Source organism: Tripterygium wilfordii, chromosome 4 (genome assembly GCF_013401445.1).
Source record: "Tripterygium wilfordii isolate XIE 37 chromosome 4, ASM1340144v1, whole genome shotgun sequence".
Classification (NCBI taxonomy): domain Eukaryota; kingdom Viridiplantae; phylum Streptophyta; class Magnoliopsida; order Celastrales; family Celastraceae; genus Tripterygium; species Tripterygium wilfordii.
The window spans coordinates 3783177-3808154 of record NC_052235.1 but is presented as its reverse complement, the minus strand read 5'-3'; the positions used below and the strand labels follow the sequence as shown (position 1 = coordinate 3808154).

The following is a 24978-nucleotide window of genomic DNA, read 5'->3' as shown; positions in this document are numbered from 1 at the left end:
TTTGTGACAAATTATGTGTAGGGGTATTACCTTAAACATAATAATCAAATAATTTTTAAAGAATTTTTATTTAAAGAATAATTAAACAAAAGAATTTTTATTTAAAGAATTATTAAACAAAATAAAATCCATGTACTTTTCAAAATGTTGCTTTGAAATCAACGAGAGATGACTCGATTGACAATCGACTGTGTTAGGTATATGTGTGTAGTGTGCCTTCCAACAGGTCTAATGAGTTACCTCCTTCGTTTATACAGCAAACAGGTTTAAGCTTTCCGAAGACCGGTGAGAGGAATCTCCCATTTTATTAGGTTTGACTTTTGATATTCATACATTTTCTCCAAATTGTTATTGTTTTTTTTATTAAATATTCAAGTAATCGAAGATGAATATTTTCTTGAAATCTAACATCTATTTTAAGAGAGAAAACGTTTGAAATTTTGTTTAAGAATCAATAGTAATTTCAATATGTGTTAGAGGGATAACAAATATATATATATATCATGTCACTGTGCCGTTAGGCACAAGCTCTTGCAACAAGCCCCACACTTAATCAACATAAACATAATGGAGTATTTCTATTCCACCATTCTCTCTCTTTTTCTCCTTATTTCTGTCCCATTAATCTTCCTCCTCTCCCTCAAACAAAAATCCCTAAACACCCATCAATCCTTGCCGTCGGGAAAGACTGGCCTCCCATTCATTGGTGAGAGCCTGCCATTCCTCTCTATCCGGAGAAGTTTATCTTGGACAGGATGAATAAGCACTCCTCACAAGTATTCAAGATAAGCCTATTTGGTGAGCCTGCCGCGGTGTTTTGTGGCACTTAAGGTAACAAGTTCTTGTTCTCTAATGGGAACAAGCTTGTTACTGCTTGGTGGCCTAACTCTATCAACAAAATATTCCCCTCCACCGCCAAGACTTCTTTGAATGAAGAATCCAACAAAATGCTCAAGTTGTTCCCTCACTTCTTAAAGCCCGAAGCCTTGCAGAAGTACATAGCCATCATGGATGATATCGCGCAACGACATTTTGCTTCTGGATGGGAAGGTAATGCAAATGCATGTGTAATCTTTCAGTTATGAAATAGATCTCAACAGTTAGTATCTTAGTTATCCCAGCTGTTGAATTACATAAAGGATTTTATATGCATCATGTGCGACATGTTAAATCCACGACTTCGCTTGAATCATGTGCATTCAGTGGCGGACCCAAGAATTTGAATTAATGGGGGCACAAAAGTATTGTTGGGGTCCGGGGGCGCCGCCCCCAAAATTTTTTTTGTTGGGTTCTATATGTAATCGATTTATGATTATTGATTGCAAATACAAAAACACATTAATAATAGTTCAAAGCAATAAGAAGATACATTGTAATTATCACAATAGCATTCAACATGTCTCCATCTTTTATTTGCAAAGTCAATGATAATTCATATGTAATCCCTAACATAATCAACATTAGTTGCAAATTGAAAACAAAATCAAATGATTGCAAGTATCTCAAAAGGTCATGTGCTTGAGTTTTTTTTGTTGAATCTGTAGTCACATGAAACAATTTCTAGGATTTATGAGGTTGGGTTGGGTCTAAACTAGTTAGTGGATTGGGTAAAAATTAATGGATTGGGGGCATCAATTTTTTTGATTGGGGGCCTTAAACTTTATTTGACATGTAATTAACTAATTATAGCATATTTAGTATCAAAATTTTTTTTTTTTCACTGGTGGCACTTGTCCCCAGTCCCTTCCACGTCGGTCCGCCTCTGTGTGCATCCAACTAATCAATTGAGATAACTGGAATACCAAATTGTTGTGATGTTTATATTTGTAAACCTCATGTTGAATCTTTTATATGTTATTATATATACTTGTACCAGGAAAAGAGGAGGTTCTTGTGTTTCCCCTAGCCAAAAGCTACACATTCTGGTTAGCTTGTAAGTTGTTTGTGAGCATTGAGGATCCTGAACATGTTTCAAGGCTCGCACAACCCTTCGACCAAATATCTTCTGGTATTTTTTCTATACCTATCAATTTGTCCGGAACGCCATTTCAGAAGGCGATCAATGCCTCCAATTTTGTCCAAAAAGAACTCTCCCAAGATCATCAGGAACCGAAAATTGGAGCATTTGGAGGGAACCGTATGTTCTAAACAAGATATACTATCGCATATGTTGTCGACCAGAGATGAGAATGGAGAGTTGATGAATGAGTTAGACATTGCAGACAAGATTCTAGTGTTGTTGATTGGTAGACATGATAGTACTAGTGCTGCTTGTACTTTCATTGTCTTAAGTATTTGGCTGAACTACCTCATATTTATTTATGACCAAGTTTACAAAGGTACGTACACATATTCATTAGACACACAGGAATTCTCCGACACGGACTTAAAATTTAAACACCCAATGTTAAAATAAGAATCTAACACGAAGTTTATTTTTACATTATTATTTTTTGGCTTTTGATTTTATTTATTTTTTCTCAATTGGACGCAATATTAGAACAAATGGAGATTGCAAAATCCAAGTCTCCAGGAGATTTGTTGAATTGGGATGACCTACAAAAGACGAAGTATTCATGGAATGTAGCATGTGAGGTTTTGAGACTAGTACCTCCTCTTCAAGGTGGTTTTAGGGAAACCATCAAAGACTTCAGTTTCAAGGGGTTCTATATTCCAAAGGGTTGGAAGGTATTGAATAAAATCTCTTCCAAGATCACCTCATCCTATATACCTCATTGATCATCTCCATTGTTTTATGTTGCAAGCAGTTATACTGGAGTGCAAATTCAACCCACAAGAGCCCTGAATTCTTCTCGGATCCCAAGAAATTTGCCCCGAGTAGGTTCAGAGGAAATGGACCAGCTCCTTACACATTTGCTCCAATTGGTGGAGGTCCTAGAACGTGCCCAGGAAAAGAGTATGCAAGATTGGAGACACTTGTTTTCATGCACAACTTGATTAAGAGGTTCAAGTGGGAGAAATTGCTCGCCGACGAGAAAATCATGGTCGATCCTATACCCATGCCGGCAAAGGGACTCCCAATCATCCTCCATCCTCATTAGTGCTTGATTATGTAGCAATAAGTATAAATGTTGCTTCATAACGACACAGATGACATGAATTCACTCTTATTTGAACAAGTTACTACCATAACACATTATTTACCCAGCTACAATATGAAGTGAAATATGAAAATAATAAACCATTGAATTATTGCAAAACATATAGTATAAAGAAATTCAGAATCTAAAGATGGTAGGCTCAAATCAGTCTTTCATGTGATCCACCAACAAAAATCTACGAATCAAACGTAATTTGTTGGGAAAAAATAGTGGCCACTCAACAAGTTTTTCGACTCCATAGACATTTTTTACAAGAATTTTTCGCTCCTAACAAAACTAGAGCAAGTACATTACCAACAGCTCTATATCAAATAAGATAATAACATAACAGGAGAAGCTAATCATTTAAACTACATCAATCAGAAAAATTGGGAACTCTACATCACAAATCAAATTTGCCATACGATAAATGAACGATGTGCGAGGCATGTATATGGTACAAACAAGACCGACACCTATAAACTTAAGATTCAATGCAATGGCACATCTATATCGAACTCCTCTGGGAAAAAACATCAGATACTCTGCAACCCTTGCAAACACCAGAGAAGTTGACCACCATGAAAACTTGACCCGCAAGGTGTCGATCAAAGTCAACTTACCAGTTGTATAACATCCGGCAAACCACTTCGCCTCCAGGTAGGGTGATATGTCAGTAATTTAAGCCAATTTTCCAGGAAAAATCTGACAGATTAGAATGACGTAGGATAACACGTTTCTATAAAGTTAAACCATCTCAAGATTGACTGACATAGAGGACCGGGACAAGACCAGCCATCTTTCCATCCCTCCCAGGGCGTTTCTTCTTCACCTGCAACAAGGATCACAAAGCATTAGTTTTAGTATTTCACAAGTTTCCCAAGCTCTTTTCTAGCCATCTTGGAGCTAGTCGTCATATGAATGACCAAAAGTACAAAATTTATGAGCATTTCGTAGAAGGGTTCCTTGACAATGCAATCTAATCATAATCAACTGAAAATAATAAAGTTATTGTTGACTAGGATTCGCAATAGAGATAAGATGGCTTGTTAACCTAATTTAATCTAGCAGGCTTGCAAATACTTACATGAAACCACCCATCCACTTCATAGTCGATTTCAACCTCTTCTCCTGCTGTTAAATTTAACTGCAAGGAAGTAAAGTAGTAGTTAATCAACTCCATGTTGTCAACTAAACTGGTTTAAGTGCAATTTTTCATACCAAACTGCCTTATATAATGAATCAGAAGTGCTAGTTTCAAATATCTAACTCAGCTCACCTCATCATCTCCACCTGCAGTGAAGTCGTAGAGTGCCAATCCAAATTGGGAAGCTTTAGAAGAAGCTTGATCCTCTTCCCGCGATCCAAAACTCCGTGAACCATGCCCAGCTAAGGGGTTGTCAAACTCGTAACTTTGTGCCACAGCTGATGAGTAAGACGGAGGGGGAGGTTCTTCTCTAATCTGATAAGGCCACAATTTTTAGAACTCGAACTCAACTTAAAAAACAAGTAGATAAAGATAAATAAAAATGAGAAGTTAGAAGTGCTCACCGGAGAACTTACACCCTCATAAATTGATGATGAACTGCCATACCTGTTTGCAGCTGGCCTCTCCTATTAATCAAAAATAGAGTGCCTTGTCTTCAAATTTTGTGCTTGAAAAGGAAAGCAATAACAAAAAAAAGAAGAAAAGAAACAACAAAAAAGAAAGAAGAAGATGATATGAAAAAGAAGATGAAGAAACAGTACAAAAAAGCTAATTAACAATCCAAACATCACAAGAAAATGCAGTGTTAGCCCAAGAAAAACTTTAAGGGGAAAAATATAATTGCTGAATCCCATAAATTGAGCATATGTTCCTTATTTCCCATCACAAAGTGTGTTAAATATCAACAGGTCAAAGCATTAATTCTCACTTTCAAACAATAAGGTATCCTGTTCCTCAATTCTTTTTGTAGAACTTCTCCAGATGTAAAGTATTAATAACATAGGCCTAAATACAATCTTCTCCGCTCCAAATACATTTTCAAAGGGAACAACTCCCAAAACAATCCAAGAATTTCCCCAGTAAACCAAGACTCAAATCTAGCAACAATTAAATCTGACAAGCTATGTGTATTTGTTACTACTTAAGTACCATTAATACAGTATGAATCAAAATATTAGAAAAGCAAGGAAAAGAGGCAACAACCATAAGGATTGCTGATTGATGGTAAGCTTGAAAAGATAATTACGGAACAAGTCTTGCATTTTCATTACCGAGGTATTTGAAGCCCCATAGGTGGATGGCCGTGAACTGAACAATGAAGGATAGTTCATCCCACCAAAGTGGGATGATATGGAGGTCTCAACAGAACCTACTGACCCCGGCGATGATGATCCAGATGACCTTGCATCATCTTCCTGCAAATGCAAGGGAAAAGGATACTGATTATTTACCATTTCCTCAAGTAAAATAGAATTGCAAACACTTCCAACTCCAGGCTTCCAGCTTTGCTGCTCGTTAATAACCCATCTGAAAAAGGATTAGGTGAAACTCATACCTCCAACTCTGAAGACTCCAAGAGTGTCTTCGCCCACATATCATCATAACTAACTGAAGGCCTTGCAACGATATTCTCCTCTTCAACATCTGGAGCATCAGTTCCAATGCCAGCAAGAAATTCATTGACCTAACCACAAAAGAAAGATATTATACAATCCTTTACCATTGATGGTAGCTCAAAATTAAAGAAAAAGAGATATGAAAGAATGTTTCAAATACATAAATCTATAAATTATTACCCTATTCATCGCTGGTGCATTATTTCTTAACAAGCCATCGTCACCGAGATTAGCTGCCCAAGCATTTACTAGGTCATCATCAAGTGCATCAGGCTCGGCAGAGGCTGTTGGCTTGGATTCATAAATAAGGTCGGAAATTCCAGTTGCAACAGCTGGATCGCTCAAACCAGTTGATGCACTTATGTTGTGCTTTGTGCGGTAGACATCAATAAGCTTTGCACTGTCATTTTTAGAAAGAAAATTGTAATTAATGTGAAATAAAAACAGCCAAAGCTGCACAAGACCACCTTAAATAAATAAAAATTGCTAACAGCCAGACACATCTGATAGATTTTTTCCCTCCAAATCATGTGGGGTGAGGTCAGATACATCCCGCCTGTCCCCAACCCCACCCACTACAGGAACCTTGTGCATGGGAGTGGAGGTAAAAAAAACCTTATCAAAATTGACCATAACTTCCAATCTGATGGCAATCACTTAACAAATGCTTCAGTAACATGACCTTCAAATCACCAATATCTTGTAAGTACCATATTAATGAATTTAAAATTTAAACTTCAAGAAAATTCATGACTCAAAACATTTTTCAAAAGCAAACACACACTACCATAGTCATTTGTGAAAGTATTTTCACAAATTCATCTCTGGTATTGTCGCTTCATATGAAAGCATAAACAATCCTCTTTATATACTCTTTCCAAGTGAAAAGCATCATTGATTGAAATGAAATTCGATGCAAATGATTAACTACCTTATTGGCCCGAGAGGTAAGTACTTGGCTCTTGGAACAAAACAAAACAACGAAACCATATCCAGCAATCTCTCATGGGTTTCATAAAGTTTCTTGAGTTCTTCATCTGTCCAATCTTTATTTGCATTGTCATGGTTGCGTATGTCCCTAAATTTCATCATTGAAACTTGAAAACGTCCTCAAAATGAAAGGCATGAAATATACTGTATAAAAAGTGTTTAGTTCTTACCTGATCAATTCATCCTGTGCTCTATACATTTCATCAAGAATCTTGATCATGGGACTTATTAGAACTCCGAGCCCTGTACCGCTAGCTCCTTGATCCTCCCCATTGCTGAGGTGCATTTCTGATAATTGAGACTGCACCCCACCTTGTGCTAAAGCATGTAAGAATTCATAGATTTGGAGCCTAAAAGGCTCTCCAGACCTGATTGCTATGGTAGTAAGAGCTTGGGCAGCAACAATTCGAACCTGATGTCCATAAAAACCAGTACATATGAAGAAAATGAACAGTCAAACTGTCAAAAGCTCACATAAATGTAACACATCTTCTGACATACATACAACACTTTTCTCACACAAACCAACCAGGCCTTCCATTTTTCATTCGTTCTCTCTACCTCTCTTTTGCATTTTTTGTCTCAAATATAGCTATAGCTATGCACATACTAGCCACAGAAGTTGGAAATGAATTGGACAGTATCCGAATCTAGGTACTAAATCCAACTCTGCTTCCATAATAATAAAAACAACAAAACACAGAAACCATTTATATCTAATGAGGGGGGTAAAATAGCATCACATTAATCAACATGGTGATCTACACCAAACCCGCATCAATAAATAGAATCATCAACATATATCATCAAGCTATCCACATCCATCATGCATCTATATACATATAAAAGCAATAAGGAATATGAAATATGGAAAGATTCACAAACAAGAGAGATACTTTGCCAATCAAAAAATCTTTTTCCAAACAAGAGAGATATTTTGCTTTAATCAAAGTATGGATGATAAAAAAAATTTAAAGAAAACTAAAAATTGCGTGAGAAACTGTGCATATCAAATCAGGTTTCAGCTAATGCAATTTAACAGGAACCCTATTTGCTCAGTAAAGAATAAAAAACAAAGCCCAATTATGACATTTTGATTTACATAACTACAGTATGGAAAAATTACTAATAAGAATAAAATTTACCAATTTAAAAAATTGCATGCAAAGCAAAGGCCAGTTTAATCAGATTGGTTTTATCTGTCTCATTATTACAAGACTTACTGTGTTTGTGACTGAAAAGTTTTCCTTCTCTTTTTAAACTGCCAATGAGGAATTTGACTTCCCAAGAAAATCCCAGAAACCAAATGGAATGGAGAGCAGAAGAAGCAGGGAGATGAAAAAAATGAAAAAAGAAAACAAGTGGGGATGTTGGGGGGGAAGAAAGTTTCTTTCCTGGCCTCACCAATGTGGGTGGGGGGAGGGAGAATGGACAAAAAAACAAAACATATTGTATGATGTACATCATATGCAGGAATCAGAGTTCAATCACACTTTATCTCCTCCTTTTTTTCCTTTAATCACACTTTATCTCCTCCTTTTTTTCCTTTTTTTCATATGCAGGAATTAAGTTTGTGTCTCCGCCTTTCTTGTTATTTTGATTTTAACTTCTGAGATCTAACGCCACAAATGCAAAATGGCAAAAGGCAGTTTGAAATATGGAAGTATGCAAAATGCATTCAAGAGAGGTAAAGAGGCGTAGGGAAGAGAATGGAAACGAAGCTTTACAAAAGGAAAAGATAACACACAACAGCCCTTTATCCGTTCATTGACAGCAAGTTTCATGCACATCATTGAATATCCAAGTCAATGATGAGCAACTGTTTCTCCCGTGCACAAGCGGTCTAGACACCCCCCACCTCCTCTTCCTCCGGCCCGCATAGCTGAGAGACTATTTCTAGGAATTTAACCCATGACCTCTATGTTGAAGTGCAGAAACTTTATCACTAAGCCATAAATTCACAAAACTCGCGCTAGTATTTGGATGGGACAAACAACTTCAAATGAGTCTAATAATGAAATTTATAATAGATACTTTATTAGCAGAACCAATCAATGTCTTAAAAAATTAATCCCAACCTCGCTGGGTAAAGCTATTTATTATTAAAAAAAAAAAAAAAAAAAGTCTCCATAGAAGTCAAGCAGTGCACCCTGTTTAACTCATCATTTTGAGCATGAGAACAAACAAAAGAAGAGCAACAAGGGCGTGCCAGAGTTACACACAATGTTTAACTCTTCTATCTGTCAACCAAAGCCACAGGTAGTAAAACTTGAACTTAGACATCGAACACCCAGGTGAAAACTCATACCTCCCAGCTGCCAATGAAAGCACACCTCTGGAGTCTAGTCAATGCACCAGCTAAGGTTGGGTTACGCGAACTAGCAGCAGCCACCATTTTATCTGGATCCAACATCAATAGTGCTGTACCAGGAGGGGTTGCGGATTCCCAAGCATATTCAGAAGCAGCATAATTTGCATTCTCTCCAAGGAACCATACCTGTAAGTGTATTAATTAAAAAATGACCACAATCAAAAACCTACTTCATGATTTTGTATCAGGAGGTAACTGAGGCACAATAAATTATTGTAATGATTTTGGAATGCATACTGCTGCTTGAACCAATCTCTGCAACGCAAGTGCCGATTTTGGATCAGATACAGATACCCTGTCTACTGATGTAAGACCCAACATAGACCCCGGCTGGGGAGGTGGCAGGTCAAGAACTATTGTGACTGCTTCCAAAGCTGTGTGTTTCCCGTCAGGACCAGCTCCAACAAGGCATGTCTAAAAGTGGAACAGCCATTCAATTGGTTACATATATATTTAAGAAATGGAAACACCATGCGGAGCACAAGGCTCCCACAATGGAGGCGATTCTAGAAAGGGCATATCTACACAACCTTACCCGCTTTGCAGAGAGGCTGCTTACATGGTTTGAACCTGTGGCCTCTAGATTGCAGTTAAGCAACTTTACCATTAGGCTCAGGTTTACTCACACCAGTAAACAAATCTATTAACATTCAATCAACCAATGTAAAGTCTAGCGCCTCCCACATGAGCAACTTCTCAAATATCCAGACTTACAGTTACAGATGGGAAGACAAACAAATTTCAATGTAGAAGAAACATATGGCAGCTAGAAAAAGATGAACATAAGCATAGCGAAGAAGCTACTATAGTGATGGTAGCATAAAAAACTTACTTTCCATAGTAGTTGTAACACATCAGCGTCAATCTTTCCTGGAACTTTAGTAGCAAAAATCCTCGCTATTTCAAGAAGAGTGACAGCCATATCTGGAGTTGCCTGAAAAGCCAATGAACTTCACACATTACAACCTTAATTTTTTTTCATTCTAGTTTAGGGCACGCACCACAATGCAATCTCAATTTCAAATTTACTAAGTTACGTGAAAAATATAACATCTAGTAAATTCCTGCAACATTATAGAAATTAGGCCCCAATGATGTGGCATCTAGTAAATTCAAGCAACATTATAGAAACACGTGGCCAAGTAGTAGGGTTGCATGGGTGCAACCTAGAGGTCACATGTTCAATTCCTGGAAATGACCCTTTCACATATTATGTGCCGGCAAGGTCTGTGTATATCATGTATGTCCCCAACCCCACCTACTGTGGGAGCCTTAGTGCACGGGAGCTGTTTAGCTTTACCATATCTAGTTGAGTTTAATAAGGCAATATTAGGGAAATGGCTATGGAAATTCAACTCCAACAATGATCATCTATGGAAAAGTATTATTCATGCCAAATATGGCATTCCTAGGAATGGATGGATCCCTAATCAGAAAAGAGAACCTTATTGCTGAGGTATGGAAGTATACAAGAAAGGATTGGGATGCTTGGTATACTCATACTAGTATTAAGACTGGGAGACTCTGTGAGTATATTTGGACAGGCAAGTCTCTCTTAAAAACGGCTTTTTCCCGACATATACAGCATGGCCTCACAGAAAGAAGCATCTATCAGTGATTTAGTGCTCCACTCTCCATCAAGAACCACCCAGCATGTCAACTTCATCAGAGCTGCCCAAGATTGGGAAATTGATTCCATTTTGAATTTCTGATTTACAATTTACAATGCTCAGATGACCGTCATTGATGACAAGATTTACTGGAAACTCAACAAAAGACCATGTTCTCACTGTCAATTCTTACTATCAAGAGCTTCTCAAGCGCAAGCATCATCTAGGGATGCCGTAGTTTCTTTGGCATTGTATTTGGAAAGCTGAAGCTCCTCCCCGGGTTGCTTTATTTTGTTGGGAGGCAATATGGGGAAGAATTATAACATCAGACAATTTGCAGATGCTATTTCTGTCAGGAAAACCTTGAGACTGAACCATTTGCTGCTTCACAGTCACACGTCACAAAACCTACTGGGTATCAGGTGGGTTAGCAGCTATTCTATAAGAGAAGAGCTTGTTACTGGAGTTCTCTAACCGCTGAGAAGACCAAGAGAAAGATCATTCAACTAATACCAATGTCCATTATGTGGTTGATCTGGAATGAGAGGAACAACCGAGTAGTCAACTCTAATTTATCCTCATTATATGCTTTCATTGATCATTGTTTTAGTTGTATTAAACTCTGGACTTCTCTTTGTAACAACTTTTTAGAGACCTCTAGATTAGCCTCATAATTTCTCTGCACCTTCTTGGTGCATTAATAAATTGACTTAACATTCAAAAACAAAACAAGAACAAGGAAGTGATATGATAAGTACCTTAAAACGAGCATGTAGAGTCAGCAGAATATCATTCAATAACGTTGCTGGCCAAGATGGATCGGAGAGCTCCGATGCAATGATGGATTTTAATTCATCAAATGATTCATGGGGGCTTTGCATCCATATCAATGCCTTTATCACCATTGCTCGAATGTATACACATTCACATGCTACAGTTGTCCGCACTACCTCCATTAAGGAAGCTAGTAAACTTGCAATAGAATCCTTGCCTCCAGCTCCATTAGAAATAGAGGAGGTTCTTCTGATACCTGATACAGTAAATCAACAAAATAACAAATATGAACATCAACAAGTGACCACAGGAGAAAAAAATTAAAAAAAGGGAAACCACTACACTGCTACATATCTTATCTTAGACTCCAAACAATTAACCAACCTTATCAAACTACTTGCTTTTGAAACTAGAAAAAAAATAAAATAAAAGAGAGAAGAAGAAAGAAGAAGAAGATAAAAACACACCAGAATCTGGATGCTGAGAGCATTAAATAATAAAAGAATCTTGATAAAGATGAACAACTCTGCAATCAGCATTTCAATAGATAACAAATGGGAGAAACAAACTTTGCTATCCAAATGAGCAACTCTATTATTTTTCTGCCCAAAGGAGTTGAAGGTCTTCTTCTGGACATTAAAAGAAAGTAATTTCCATTTTTGGATAACTAAGAAGGGCTTCTAGTGCAACTATCACAATAACAAAATAAGCTGGGCAAATAGGATTACAAAAGTTCAGTGTGAAAAGTGGGGACTATGTTTATACCATGCTTCAATGAAACCCAAGCATAAAGGAGTACATCAGTGCCGCATGCAATTTTTTTTTTCTCAATTCTTAAAAGGATAAACAACTCCCGAACACAAGGCTCTCGCAATGGGCTAGGTAGGGGACAAGCATGATGTAGACCTTACCCTCAGGAATTGAACTTGTGACCTCTAGGTTGCACCCCTGCAACTCTACCACTGGGTCACATGTTAATAACATGAAAATATTTATGAATTAAAACAAATGGAATAGAACATAATAAGACAATAAATCATGTAAATACCAAAGACACTAATTCAGCATAACATGAAAATATTTATGAATTAAAACAAATGGAATAGAACATAATAAGACGATAAATCATGTAAATACCAAAAACACTAATTCAGCATATAGTCAGGGAAATACCAAGAAAAACAAAAATTCAGCATCTGTAATTAGTCATGCATACAGCAGGGAACATAAAATAAAATGTAATTTAGTACGACCAACAACAAAACTCACTGCAAAACACAAAATGAACAAGCAAAAAATTGATCATGATCTTTCACATTGCTAGCTTAAAACTAAATAACTAAATACAACTTTCAGAACTAATGAACTCCGGCAGCACCTTGAAAATAGAAATTTGAATTCTACTAGAATAAGATTAAGTAACTCATTGACTGTTAAATTCGAAAGGAAAAGACAACATTACCTTCAGGGTGCGAGGTTGGATTAATGTCTGAATCGAGTGAATCTGCACTCTCTGAAAATGCATTGACATGAGCTCCTTCATCGATATCCTGTATGCCTAGAGCAAATGCAGCAGCACGACTTTTCCCCATCTCCTGAACAACTCTTGATGCTGCATGAAGTACTGGCCTTGAAAAACTACGAAAGGAACTCTCCAACCTAAACCAAAGTGGGAAGAAGAAAAGGTATTATAAAATTGAAAGAATTTTTGAACTTCAAACACTTTTTGCCTACCAATTACAAAGCCAGGGCAATACTCATGTAACCTTCACACTTTGTCACTTTCAAGATCCGAAACAGAGTAAAAGAGGTATATAACAACGTTAACCTTCTCATTACGAGTTTGATAAGGGGTTGTGGACGCCTTGTCTTTTGAGATTTGTCTTTAGATGGTGCTTCTGGTAACTTCAGGATTTCCCTGGTTAAACGATACCACCCAGCTGCCCGCTCTTCAGTCCTACGACAGGTAAAATAAAGAGAATGTAAAGAAAAGATAACCAAGTCCAAGCATATAAAAAAGGGGAAGGAAGGTGGGAAGCACTAATATTTGCATACAGAAATTACAACCTCATCAAAAAGTGACAGGACCATATAATCAAAATGGTACGCAAGAAGAAAGCACCTTTCTGTATTATCATACTTCCCCAACACGCATAAGATCGCCTCAAAACAGACTCTTTCACTGGGATCCAGAAGGAGTTGATAGAGCAACGAGTTGAACTGTGATTTTATATCAGGTCTCTCTGCGTAAACAATTATAAGATACCAATGCCCCATAAATTCAGAGGACATGGATGCCAACTATAAGATAAATAGTTTAATTTTACCCACCATCTAGTGCTCGAGCTCTAGATACTGAATAGCACAACCTTGCCAGGGAAACTCTAGCAAGCACATCATGCAAATGAAGGACATCCTGCAAAGCCCCTGATCAATAAAAAAAAAAACCATTTTAATATAATTAAAAAGGAATGTGGTTAGCTAGCTAACAAAATCTTAATTAACAAGCCAATTAACTTTTAGGTGTGCTAAAAGGAAATATAAGTGCACACATCAAAAGCAACCACATCATTTCCTCCATGTAGACAGATTAACAATCAAAACTTGTGCAGAATGAATCCTTGTATGAGACAGCTCACAAGAAAAATCATTTCACACAGCATGCAGCATGTTAAAGTTACAAATAGCAGTTAACAGACAACAAGAGAGACTCTGGTTACAATAAGAACATCAATGCTCAAGAACGAAAAGTGCGACTCGTCTATATAGCAAGTGCTACAAAAACAAAGAGAATCTCTTCATTCTATAGTCAAAGAAAAAACAAGCCCAATATACGGCCAGTTACTCCATAATTCTTTCAAGACAGCACACGAATATGAAACTAAGACCAAAAGGCAACCAATAATAATTAAAATAAAAATTCAAACAAAGAGAATGAGCAGGAGGAAAATAGAGGGAGGAAAATATGATAAGCATACCTCCCGGAACTACAAGCTTTCCTGCAAAAAAGGAAACAATGGATAAAGCATTAGAAACACTAAACCAACCCATCTTCAGGCCAATCTTCAGTTCCATACAATGGAAAAGGCAAATGTCGTTACTTTAAATCATGAAAATATCAGAGGATGAAAGATTACTAAGATACCTAGTGCCATAGCAACTGCATAAGGGTCTCTTGTTGCCAACTCAGAGATAATCTCCAAAGCATACCTCACAGCAACAGGATCAGCAAATGAAACCCTACAGTCCAATATGAATCGAAATCAGAATTGACACGAATCACACAATCACACACATAAAGCAATAACTGAAGATACCAAAACATACAACTGCATTCGGAAATATGTAGCTGCAGGTTACAATTACCTTTTCACCATGAAACGAATTTTAAATTTTTGTAGCTACAACTTCCAAACATTTCAAGATTAAAAGGTCGAGTTAGGAAAGAAAGCATTATGCAGCTGCACAAATTAATTTTTTACATCAGCAAAACTATTCAATCTAAGATAAGGGCGGTCGAACATAAGATGCAAGAAATCGCCTAAGAGAGTTTGGGCATTGTCCCACATACAGATGTTGGTGTTTTGGTACCAAAAGTTGAGAAAAGAGGAAGGCGAAAAATGGAAGTAATAACAAATGACATGAACTCTATAATATAAGATTAGTGGAGGAAGTAGATGTAGAGCAGAACAAACAGCAAACAAGAATACACATAGTGAATGCCAACTACTTTCTCCTATAAATTCAGGTAACGTGACCCAAAATTGTTTGGAAATAAGGCTTTGACAGCTTCAATGGTGCATGAGTGGAAATAATCAATATATACTAATTTAACACATAATGTATAAGAGAGAAGAAAAAAACTAGTGCACTTTAAAATGGTGGTGAATTCTGGGAAGGGGCAATATGTGTGCAAACTCCGGCACTTTGGACAGGCTGTCTCCATAGTTAAAACTTTCAAAAGATTCCATAGTTTGAACCTATAACACCTAGGTTGCTCTGAAACAATTCTATAAACGCACTGAGGCTTCACCCTTAATAAACAGCACTCATTCGATATAGTTTTACTGACCATGATTTGATAGTGGTTATTGTAAAAACATAGCTACCAAACACTATTTAACATCCATTTAGAAATCCTTTTTTACGAAAGTAGTAAAAGAGTGTCACTTAAAGTCGCAATTATATGAAACAGGCTATAAAAAGTTACAAAAAGTCCGGATTGCAAGAAACTCCACATCTGCAACAAATATTGCCAAAAATATCAAATATCCCATATGTATCACATCTTCATCAAGTAAATAACACTTATATCACTCACAACATGATAAGACACCTAATAAGCACCAAGTAAAACAAGTGCAGATTATTCTTTTCTTCTAATTTTCTTTTCCCGCAAGATAGGGAAAACAGCTTAAAGCTATTTCTAGAATTTCTTGAAACTTTTTTTTTTATGTTCATATAGTATCTTATGAGAATTGAACCACAAATATTCTATAGAAAACAGGGAACAATACCCAAAATCTTTTCCCACACCTAGAAGTAACCATATCGTATTGGCAAGGACTCCCTTCCAAGAAATGAGGCTGAATTAATAATTTGTGCCAAATTCAGGCGCTCAAGAAAGAAAGTGCTAAGCATAAACCATTACTTCACTTCCAATATAACTCATATGACAACCCAAGAAAGAAATAAAAAAAAAATATATATTCTTCAGAACACATACTAAGATTAAACTATAATTCCACAATGGGGTAGTACTTGCTTGCACATGTAATGTGTACAAAACTATCACTGAGCAATGATAAATGGGGGGGGGGGAAAGAGCTGCCTACTGAAATGAAGGTCATTCACAAATTCCAAAGAGTGCAAAAGACCTCGAAGAAATGACAAAAATAATAAAGATTTAACCTAGAACATGCTTAAAATTTTTACTGAAAGGACAATTCCTCAAAACTTTGTTTCGCCCATAAAATAATCAAAACAAAAAGAAGTTAAACCGAGAGTTTATTTTCCTAAGCTCTATGCTACATATAGCCATCGAAATTAACAAAAAGTATGTGCTAATGTTACAACACAGACCCTCAGAGTAAGAAGGGAGGAAGACCAGAACATAAAAATACTTACCCCTGCACAGCACGATGCAGGAAAACTGGATTCCCAGGATCAAGAGGAAGTCTTCTTAATGCACTTAGGGCAGCATATTGCAAATTACTTCGGATGATGGACTATTATGTCATCAATTCACCAAACAGAAGCAATTTTTAAAAAATAGCAATTAAACAGAAATAATATCAACAAACATAATAACAGACTAGCAGAAGGCGAGGGGGAGGGGACAGAAAGAAAATGGATATGATGGGTTTTGTATGCAGCAATGATGTTACCTCCTTATCACCACCTTTAGTCCCAAAAACACCTTTCTTACGTTTTTGCGGCGCGTCAGCCACCTGAAAATCAATATGAAATTCCGAGAAATCATTTCCACAAGTAATTCAGCTAAATTAAAGAAACACAAGAGATTATCACCAAAGAAAAAAATCAAGAAATAGGAGTGCAAGGGATATAAGAACCAATCCAAAAGAGTTTCTAAGTATTCATAAAACCACTTCATTTTCCTCCAAACTACTCCCCCTCCCCAACCTCCCATTAAGACAATGCAAACTATCACATTAATAATCACAGTCGCCATTCCACAGCACTGCCTGTAACGGCTAGGGGTGTAAAAAACCAAACCAAACCGTAATTCAAACCGTAAACCAAACCGAAAAAAATCATTTGGTCCGGTTTTTCGGTTTACGGTCCGGTTTCGGGTTAGAAAATGCAGGTTATTTGGTTTTCGGTTTACGGTCCGGTCTCAACAATTATAATTCGGTTTCAAACCGAAAACCGAATAGTAATTTATGTTTAATAATATTTTTATAGTTTTATATAAATAAAACAATATATACAAATTAATGTTTTTAATTGCCAAGGACTCAATGAGTGAAGGATTAGTGGAACTTCAAGAATGTATGTTTGAGAATTGTGATTTACCAATTTGCATTTGAACATGTTGATTTCTAGTTTCCACAGAATGCAATTTGCAATTGAAACAAATACATAATGTAGGTTTACAGGTTCAGAGATAAGAAATTCATATATACAAATAATTATCCGGTTTAAACCGGTAAAACCGAAAACCAAACCGAAATTTTCGGTTCGGTTTAAAACGGTTTGTACATATTAAACGGTCTGGTCCGGTTTATAAAAACAACAAACCGAAAATATTCGGTTTCGTGGTTTCCGGTTCCAAACCGAACCGTTAAACCGAACTTCCACCCCTAGTAACGGCCCATCCCGCAGGATACAGCCGGGCCCATGGACCGCTACCCCCAACCCCTCACCACTCCCAGCCACGGCATGGCTTAGTTGGTGACATAGTGTGCCTGAGGGACCTATGTTAAAGGGTGAGAGGTCGCGGGATCGACTCTCATCAACAACCTACCTTCCGCAGCCGTGGCTGGGAGTGGTGAGGGGTTGGGGGTAGCGGTCCATGGGCCCGGCTGGATCCTGCGGGATGGGCCGTTACACTGCCCTCCACATGTCCCAATGAAACACAATCGGAAATCCTGAAAACAAACAAGAAACTACAACACAAATAATGGAAGAGAAAGAAAGGCAAAGGAAAAACTTAGTTCCTCCTCAACACAGTCCACCAAGAAAAGAATATACAGAACGATTCAAAAAACTACATCTTAACGCAATCCCCAACAAAAATTAGACTTCCCACCAGTCAAGGTGATTGATTCAAAAGCCCCCAACTCAACTATTGCTTCAAGATTCCTCAAATAAGGTCAAATTTTCTATGAACTTCTTTGACTTGATCAAAATCTTCCAGGATGTAATATTCAATAAACAAGTGACAAGTGTCATCCAAGGTGCCCCTTACTACATGATGATTTTATTGAAAAAGACTGAAGCCACGGTATTTATTTCACTCAAGATTGGGTCTCTTTGCCAGGTGTTCTGCCTATGGCTTCCGGGGGTATTCACGTTTGGCATATGCCTACTTTGCCATAAGTGCCCCTTACATAAATGAAAAACTCACAAAAGCGTACATAGATTATGTACAAGAAGCTCAAAGAAGAAAGAAGAAAACTACATGAAAACTAAACAGCATAATAAAAGAAAAGGTTTTCTGAGAGAAAAAAGAAATGTCAAGAAAATAAAGACCACAGGTATCAGTGCCGGGTGTTCTAGTCAAGTGATAACAAGATAGCCAGCAGAAGACGAACCTTATCAAGTATGCCAAAAACAATCTCATACAACTTGGATAAGATTTCAGTGTTGCTTGAAGAAGCATATGTAAGGGCCTTCAAAGCTTGTAATCTCCGTGCATGAACTTCAAAGATAACAGAAAATAATGTCAAACAGCGGGTTCAAAAACATTATAAGAAAATTAATAAAACATAAAATAAGTAAACGATAAAAAGTTTTCCAGTTTTCGTAAACATGAGTTCAGCACCCTTCGTAAACATTAAAAAATCACATCTCAATGACTTTTCAAAGGTCATGTCGTCTAGAATTATATAGGATGTACAACAGAAAAAAAAAAGGAAGATATGCTCAAAAGTCAAAACCAATATTCAAATACAAATTCCACCTATCTTGCCTAGCCAACAAATATAAAATCAAAGGAGTAATAAAATCTTTAATTCTATAATTTAAACAACCCCAATGAATTTCTAGACCATAGATATTCAGTTGTCAAGACAGTTAAAGGAAAAATGCATAAATTAGTAAAATTCCCTTCAACAGAACCAATACACTTGAGAAGCTGGGTGGTATATATTTTAAGAAAAAAAATTCTAACATCAACATTGTCAAAACCTTTAAGCAAACCACATTGGGAAAGATGCATAAATCCATACAAGAAATTAGTGAGAATCCACTATATGAACTATCCTTCGCCATTCATTCCTATCAAAAGCTACTCTCTCTACCAGTCCTATAGAATCCATGTCTTTTCAGCATCCCTCTTCTCTTTCTAGGTATATATCCAAAGATACAAGGTAAAAGAACAGCATACTCCTTAAGATCTCAACAAATTTTTGAACAGTTTAAGAGACAAGGATCAAACGAAAATTGAGAAAGTTAGCCTCAGTTCTCGACAAAAATAGTTAACTATGTAACTGACACCGAATGCAAATAGTTATATGAGTGAATCATATAAGAAGAAAATATTTATAAGACGAGCTTTTAAATATACCATGAGGAAAGTGAAAAGTGACAAAAATAAGCCCAAAAATAATTTCCAAGATCTTTATCTTTATATAGATCTAGAAGTTGATGGAACAGGTAAGTTGCATGGCTGTTCATCCAGAAAAGAAATATATTCAAGAGAACATGTATGTCATCAACTTAAGACTAGATGCTCAGCACAAATTATTAATCATGTAAGCAGGAAAACCTGCCAGCAGTTGCATGGCCAAATGCTATGAGCAGAAAAATATGCATATAATAAACCACCGAAAAAAAGAGAGTCTCAACAAGCAGGAAGAAACGCAGGAAAGAGGCTAGAATAGGTCCAAACATGTGTCCAAAATCACTGATCACAAGTTTCCAAAATGGGTAAGTTTCATGGCAACCACCAAGATCAGACAAAAAACTGCAAGTAGGAACTCTGCATAAAGAATAAAGCTTCCACTGACAACATACCCAGTAATTTCAGAAGTCATTTTCCTTTACTTTTAAAGCATATTCTACTCAACCAAACACGCCTAAACGAGATTGGCTACATTTATCCTTGTGCTCATGCAAGTGCTTGAATACTTTCACAAACAAAATCAATTGCACCAGATCAATTTGCCATGGCATAGTTAAATCCTCAATTAAGATAATTTTCAGATCTCATTCAAATTTTTGGACATGTCTCAAAAAGAACTTCCATTAAGATGATTCTCTTTAGTCTTTAATAGACAACCATAAGCAATTCAAGCCACACTCAGAAAACAAGACCCATATCAAGTGAAAAGGCAAAGCACTTTACATTCCACGTCAGGATTCAAAGCTTCAGCCGAAAGCTGATTTACGATTCTTGGAACAACATCAGCTCTCGTCACCCCTCCAACAACATCAATGTCAGCCAGAGCATCCCAATTTGGAGTTGGGATCCCACCGCCTGAACTTAAACCTTGGGCACCTGTGTCTCCCAGAATTCTGGCCAAGTAATAATATACATAGCGTAGCACGCTCCTATCTTCACACTGCTGATTAAGCTGTAGAATTAAAGAACAAAGATATCAACCAGCCATCAACAACACCCATGAGATAGAACTCAGAACGACAAATCATTATTATGGTATGTGAAGAATGAATTATCTAAGTGTAAAATGTTAGCTTACAAGTAGCTATATCAAATATAACTAATCAAATGAAACATTAAGTTTAATTGCCATACAAATAAAGAGAGGAACTTTGACATATATACATTTGAAAATAGTGAGATGAACTCTCAACATACACGGTACATCAATGGGGACAATCAAGGCCATCCTGACCAAGAAAAAGATAAATTTAGCACATAATAACATTGCTCAACAACAGGCAAGTATGATAAGCCTGAAGTGTAGTAGCTCAAATTTTGAAGGAAACATAAATGGAAAATCCTTTCAAGTTTGAAGAGTAAACTTTTCCTCTTTAACCTTAAGAAAGCTCACACATGTTTAAATGGCACTCTAAGGATGTAGAACAGTATAATACCAAACATAAGCCTTATATTTCATTCTAGCGCTTGAGTACTTTCCAAATACATCAAATAATAAAAACCAGGCATTACAACTCTACCACATTCTATCATCAACAATTAAAAACTATGTAGGATCAGTCAAGTTCAGCATAATTTTACATGAAGAACTGACGAGAAAAAAAAAATTACCAATTGCACATACCATGAGGAGAGATGGTGCCAAAGATGGATCCACAGAGTTGTACACGGCCAGTTTAGGAAACACATGATGCACCAACTGCTTCTGAGAACTTTTCTATTCACAAAAAGAAAAAAAGAAAAAAAAAAAACCTCAAATTAAGAGACTGCTCAATTCGAAGCTTTCCACATGAGATAGCATTCATCAAAGACACCAATATTCAAGCAGAGGAAGCTATTTTACCTGATCGGACGAGGCCGCCAACTCGTGAATACTCCTGGCTAGTTGCGAGTATGAAACCGGCTGCACACAAAACGAAATTGCACCGCAGTTCACATATGTAGCAACACAAACACATACGAGGAGCTGGGAATGACAATTTGAAAGGTTAATGTGACCTTTTTCTTTTGCTTTTGGGGCATGATGTTTGTTCTAACGGGGTTTAAAGCAGCTTTGGCGGCCGAAATTGTTTCGTTCTGGATCTGCATGAGAGTGGCTCGCTTCGACTTCCTCTCCCCAAGCGACGTCTTCCCTGAGACCGTCGTCGGCTGCGGTGGCTGCTGCTGCGCCGACGAAGTGGAGGGAACTGGAAGAGTCGGCGCTGATCCAGATGGTGCCGGCGAAGGATCTGATGTCATCAGATCCATCAACGTCGACCCCGACGATTCCTGTCCACAGTGAGTAACACGTTAGAGAGATTTGAAGAACGATCAGAGAGTTTATCAGATAAATTTACGTGATCTGAACGGGAGAAATTACCGCCATAGTGGATCCGATTAAGCTTTGTTTCTCGGCGCGCTGTATTGAGCTTGTGATCTGAGAGAGCAAGTTCGGTTAGATTCACTAACCATTACCGTTGATCGTTTCTGCAAATTGAAGGAAGCTCTGTCGAAACGTTGGGCATGAGGGAGGGTGTGTTCTCATGTTCAATTTTTTAATTGTTTTTATTCTTTATTTTTGGGCTTGAACATTGGGCTTTGTTGTAAAACCCATACCCACAAACGAAATTGTTTTTTGAAAAACATACGGAGAGAGCAACGCAAGAGGGATTATTTTGCTTTCGTTCTCGTCTCATCCGTTATAAAACGAGCCGTTTTGATTCTGTAACCACAAATCTGCGTTCTCTCTACCTTCAGATCTCCAAGACCTTCTCGTTCAAGAAATCCGATCATCACAATAACACCGTCTACGAGACCTTAATCTCTCCTTCATAATCCCTTACACAATCCCAATTTTGATTTTCAATTCTCAGTTTCCTTTGACAATTTGCTGGCAAATCTAATTTGAAGAAGGAGATTTTGTTTTTGGTGTTCTGTGAGTGAATTGGAGATGGTGGGTGGAGGGAGCAAGAGGGACGAGTCGGTTGTGTTGAACAGCACCAACGTGTTTGCGGCGCTCGGGAGTTTGAGGAGGAAGAAGAAGAGTTCAGACAAAGAGGGTTCGTCGAAGACGAAAGACAAGAAGGGCGCTGCCTCGTCGAAGAAGGAGCCTGCAAAGGAGGTCTTTTGGGCCCCGGCGCCTCTCACAGTCAAGTCCTGGGCTGATGTGGACGATGAAGATGATGAGGATTACTATGCGACCACTGCCCCGCCCGCCTCTGTCTGGGGTGACACCAACACCAAGGCCGACAAGGAGACTTCTGAGCCTGCTGTGGAGGTGCGTTATTTGTTAACTCCTCTTTAGTGTTTTCTATTTATTGGATGCAGAAGTTTTGGTTTAGTATTTTTATACTTGATCTTCGTGTGTGGTCTATTAGGACTTATCATTTGATTGCCTTTCAGTTTCAGTTAGTTTGATCGTCTGTATTCTGGGATTTTAATCATTAGCTGCAATTTCAAGGTGGTTTCTTTTTACTCTTATGATAGAAGTTGATCTTTTTACCATTAAATGGTTTTAGGTAGAAAATTTTCTGCATATGGATGCTATGATATGAACTGATTCATGATAACATCTCTTTGTGGCTTCAAAGTACTGTATTAATTATGGAGGGCTTCATATTATAGTACTTTGATAATTGATCCCTTTTATGCCAAAGAAAAATCAAACTCATATTCATATTTGCTTTTCCATTCTATTTTCCCTGTCGTGTTTAAATGTTTGAGTAATGGATGGACTATGATGTTTATCTGATTGTTAAAAAGATTTTAAGAATTTGTCGGATTGTTGTGGTACCGTTAGATTATATGTATATAGGGGTTCATTGCTAGCCCAAGAGATATTGCCATTTATAAATATCTATATCCTCTATGACCGGAAGGACATCATTTTGAATCCCACTCCTCCATGTATTTTGCATAGTAAAAAATATATGGACATAAGCATGACCCTCTAAATTGCATGTGCTTCTTTTTGTGCATTTGAGGTGTGTGCTCTTTTAGGTGATTCATGTTTTCCTAAGGCTTTGTGACCAAAGTTTCCATGATATACTGTACTTATTTGGTAATTACTAGATTTATCTTTTCCTTTTCCTAGGAAAGTGAAAGCGAGGAAGAAGGTTTTGAGGAAGCTGATGATGACGTTGAAGAAGAACATGAACATGAACCTGAGGCAACAGTTGAAGTGGAGCCTGTTGTTAAGAAGCCCACTGAAGCTCCTTTGGTGCCTAAAGATACTGATAGGCAGCTCTCAAAGAAGGAATTGAAGAAAAAGGAACTTGAAGAACTTGAAGCTGTTCTTGCTGAACTTGGACTACAGAAGGAGGCCAATGCTCAAGATGAGTCCCATGGTAACTTAGCCTTGTCTTATTTGTGTGCCTACTGCCTTCTCAGTTGTTTCTTCTGGAAACTATTGTTTAGTAATCATTCCTTTCTCTCTTTAATGAAAAAGATGAACTAAAATTTTAGTGCAGCTGTAATTATGCCTCCGAAAGAATAGCAAATGCTGTGTGGAAGTGAAACAATTTGGCTAGCTAAATAGTTTGACCATTTTGATTTACTGGTTTGAGGCTTGGCTTCACTGGTTTTTACTTGTACAGCCATTCTCACATGCTGCAATTTCTTTTCCTCTTTTAAAAGCAGGCACCGCTGAGAATAAGAAAGCTGACAATGACGGAGAGATGGAAAAGGATGAGAATGCTCCTGGGGAGAGTAAAACTTCAAAAAAGAAGAAAAAGAAGGATAAATCATCGAAAGAGCCAAAGGAATCCCAACACCAGCCAGATGACAAAGATGTAAGAAACGGGACTGATGATGCTGCTGGGACTGAGAAGGCAGACGATACATCTGCTCCTGATGTGAAGGACCGACTGAAGAAATTGGCTTCTTCAAAGAAGAAGAAATCTAGTAAAGAGATGGATGCTGCAGCCCGTGCCGCTGCTAGTGAAGCTGCTGCAAGGAGTGCAAGGCTAGCTGCTGCAAAGAAGAAGGAAAAGAATCATTACAATCAACAGCCGGTGCGATAAAAGCTGGAAGAGAGTTTTTTCTTTCTTTGTCCATCATGCTTGTGAACTTGTATCTCGTTCTTTTTTTGTTGGTGCAAAATAAACCTTCGGGTCCAATTTTGCAAAGAAAACTTTCAATAGGTGCTTGTGGAAAGAATAGGGTCGTTCTTCAAAATTATTACCTGCCTGACATTTTGTTTTGCACAGTTTCTTTTACATGATGCTAATGTTTTCATAAGCC

At 37.4% G+C, this 24978-nt stretch overlaps 2 protein-coding genes and 1 pseudogene across 4 annotated transcripts; 2 read left to right on the top strand and 1 right to left on the bottom strand.

Moving 5' to 3' along the window:
- Positions 1-567: 567 nt before the first annotated feature.
- Positions 568-3062, top strand: LOC119996062 (annotated as a pseudogene).
- A 194-nt stretch (positions 3063-3256) lies between these two features.
- On the bottom strand, positions 3257-22276 carry LOC119996058. 2 transcript variants are annotated; one of them, XM_038842558.1, is made up of 27 exons: positions 22118-22276; positions 21757-22026; positions 21602-21661; positions 21383-21475; positions 20482-20710; positions 18728-18834; positions 16838-16900; positions 16578-16678; positions 14596-14690; positions 14429-14449; positions 13782-13877; positions 13573-13693; positions 13279-13407; positions 12913-13109; positions 11435-11706; positions 9899-10000; positions 9304-9480; positions 9004-9192; positions 6866-7107; positions 6637-6783; positions 5886-6105; positions 5645-5773; positions 5361-5504; positions 4653-4715; positions 4381-4563; positions 4189-4248; positions 3257-3933 (listed from the first exon to the last, which is right to left on the bottom strand). In XM_038842558.1, the coding sequence occupies exons 1-27, from the start codon at positions 22121-22123 to the stop codon at positions 3859-3861; spliced, it is 3591 nt and encodes a 1196-aa protein (XP_038698486.1). In that variant the 5' UTR covers positions 22124-22276; the 3' UTR covers positions 3257-3858. The 2 variants fall into 2 exon arrangements, with proteins under 2 accessions (XP_038698486.1, XP_038698487.1); XM_038842559.1 differs by lacking the exon at positions 22118-22276 and having other exon boundaries at positions 21383-21470; positions 21757-21772.
- Positions 22277-22406: 130 nt separating this feature from the next.
- LOC119996063 (nucleolar protein dao-5-like) lies at positions 22407-24940 on the top strand. 2 transcript variants are annotated; one of them, XM_038842566.1, is made up of 3 exons: positions 22407-23014; positions 23831-24083; positions 24373-24940. In XM_038842566.1, the coding sequence occupies exons 1-3, from the start codon at positions 22688-22690 to the stop codon at positions 24756-24758; spliced, it is 966 nt and encodes a 321-aa protein (XP_038698494.1). In that variant the 5' UTR covers positions 22407-22687; the 3' UTR covers positions 24759-24940. The 2 variants fall into 2 exon arrangements, with proteins under 2 accessions (XP_038698494.1, XP_038698495.1); XM_038842567.1 differs by having other exon boundaries at positions 22409-23014; positions 24376-24940.
- The last annotated feature ends 38 nt before the right edge of the window (positions 24941-24978 follow it).

Coding starts and splice junctions, on each gene's coding strand:
- LOC119996063 (XM_038842566.1), top strand. CDS start 22,688: ATGGTGGGTGGAGGGAGCAAGAGGGACGAGTCGGTTGTGTTGAACAGC. Junction 23,015..23,830: donor CTTCTGAGCCTGCTGTGGAG/GTGCGTTATTTG, acceptor TCCTTTTCCTAG/GAAAGTGAAAGCGAGGAAGA. Junction 24,084..24,372: donor TGCTCAAGATGAGTCCCATG/GTAACTTAGCCT, acceptor CTCTTTTAAAAG/CAGGCACCGCTGAGAATAAG.
- LOC119996058 (XM_038842558.1), bottom strand. Junction 9,193..9,303: donor AGAGATTGGTTCAAGCAGCA/GTATGCATTCCA, acceptor ATACACTTACAG/GTATGGTTCCTTGGAGAGAA. Junction 4,249..4,380: donor CTGCAGGTGGAGATGATGAG/GTGAGCTGAGTT, acceptor ACTTCCTTGCAG/TTAAATTTAACAGCAGGAGA.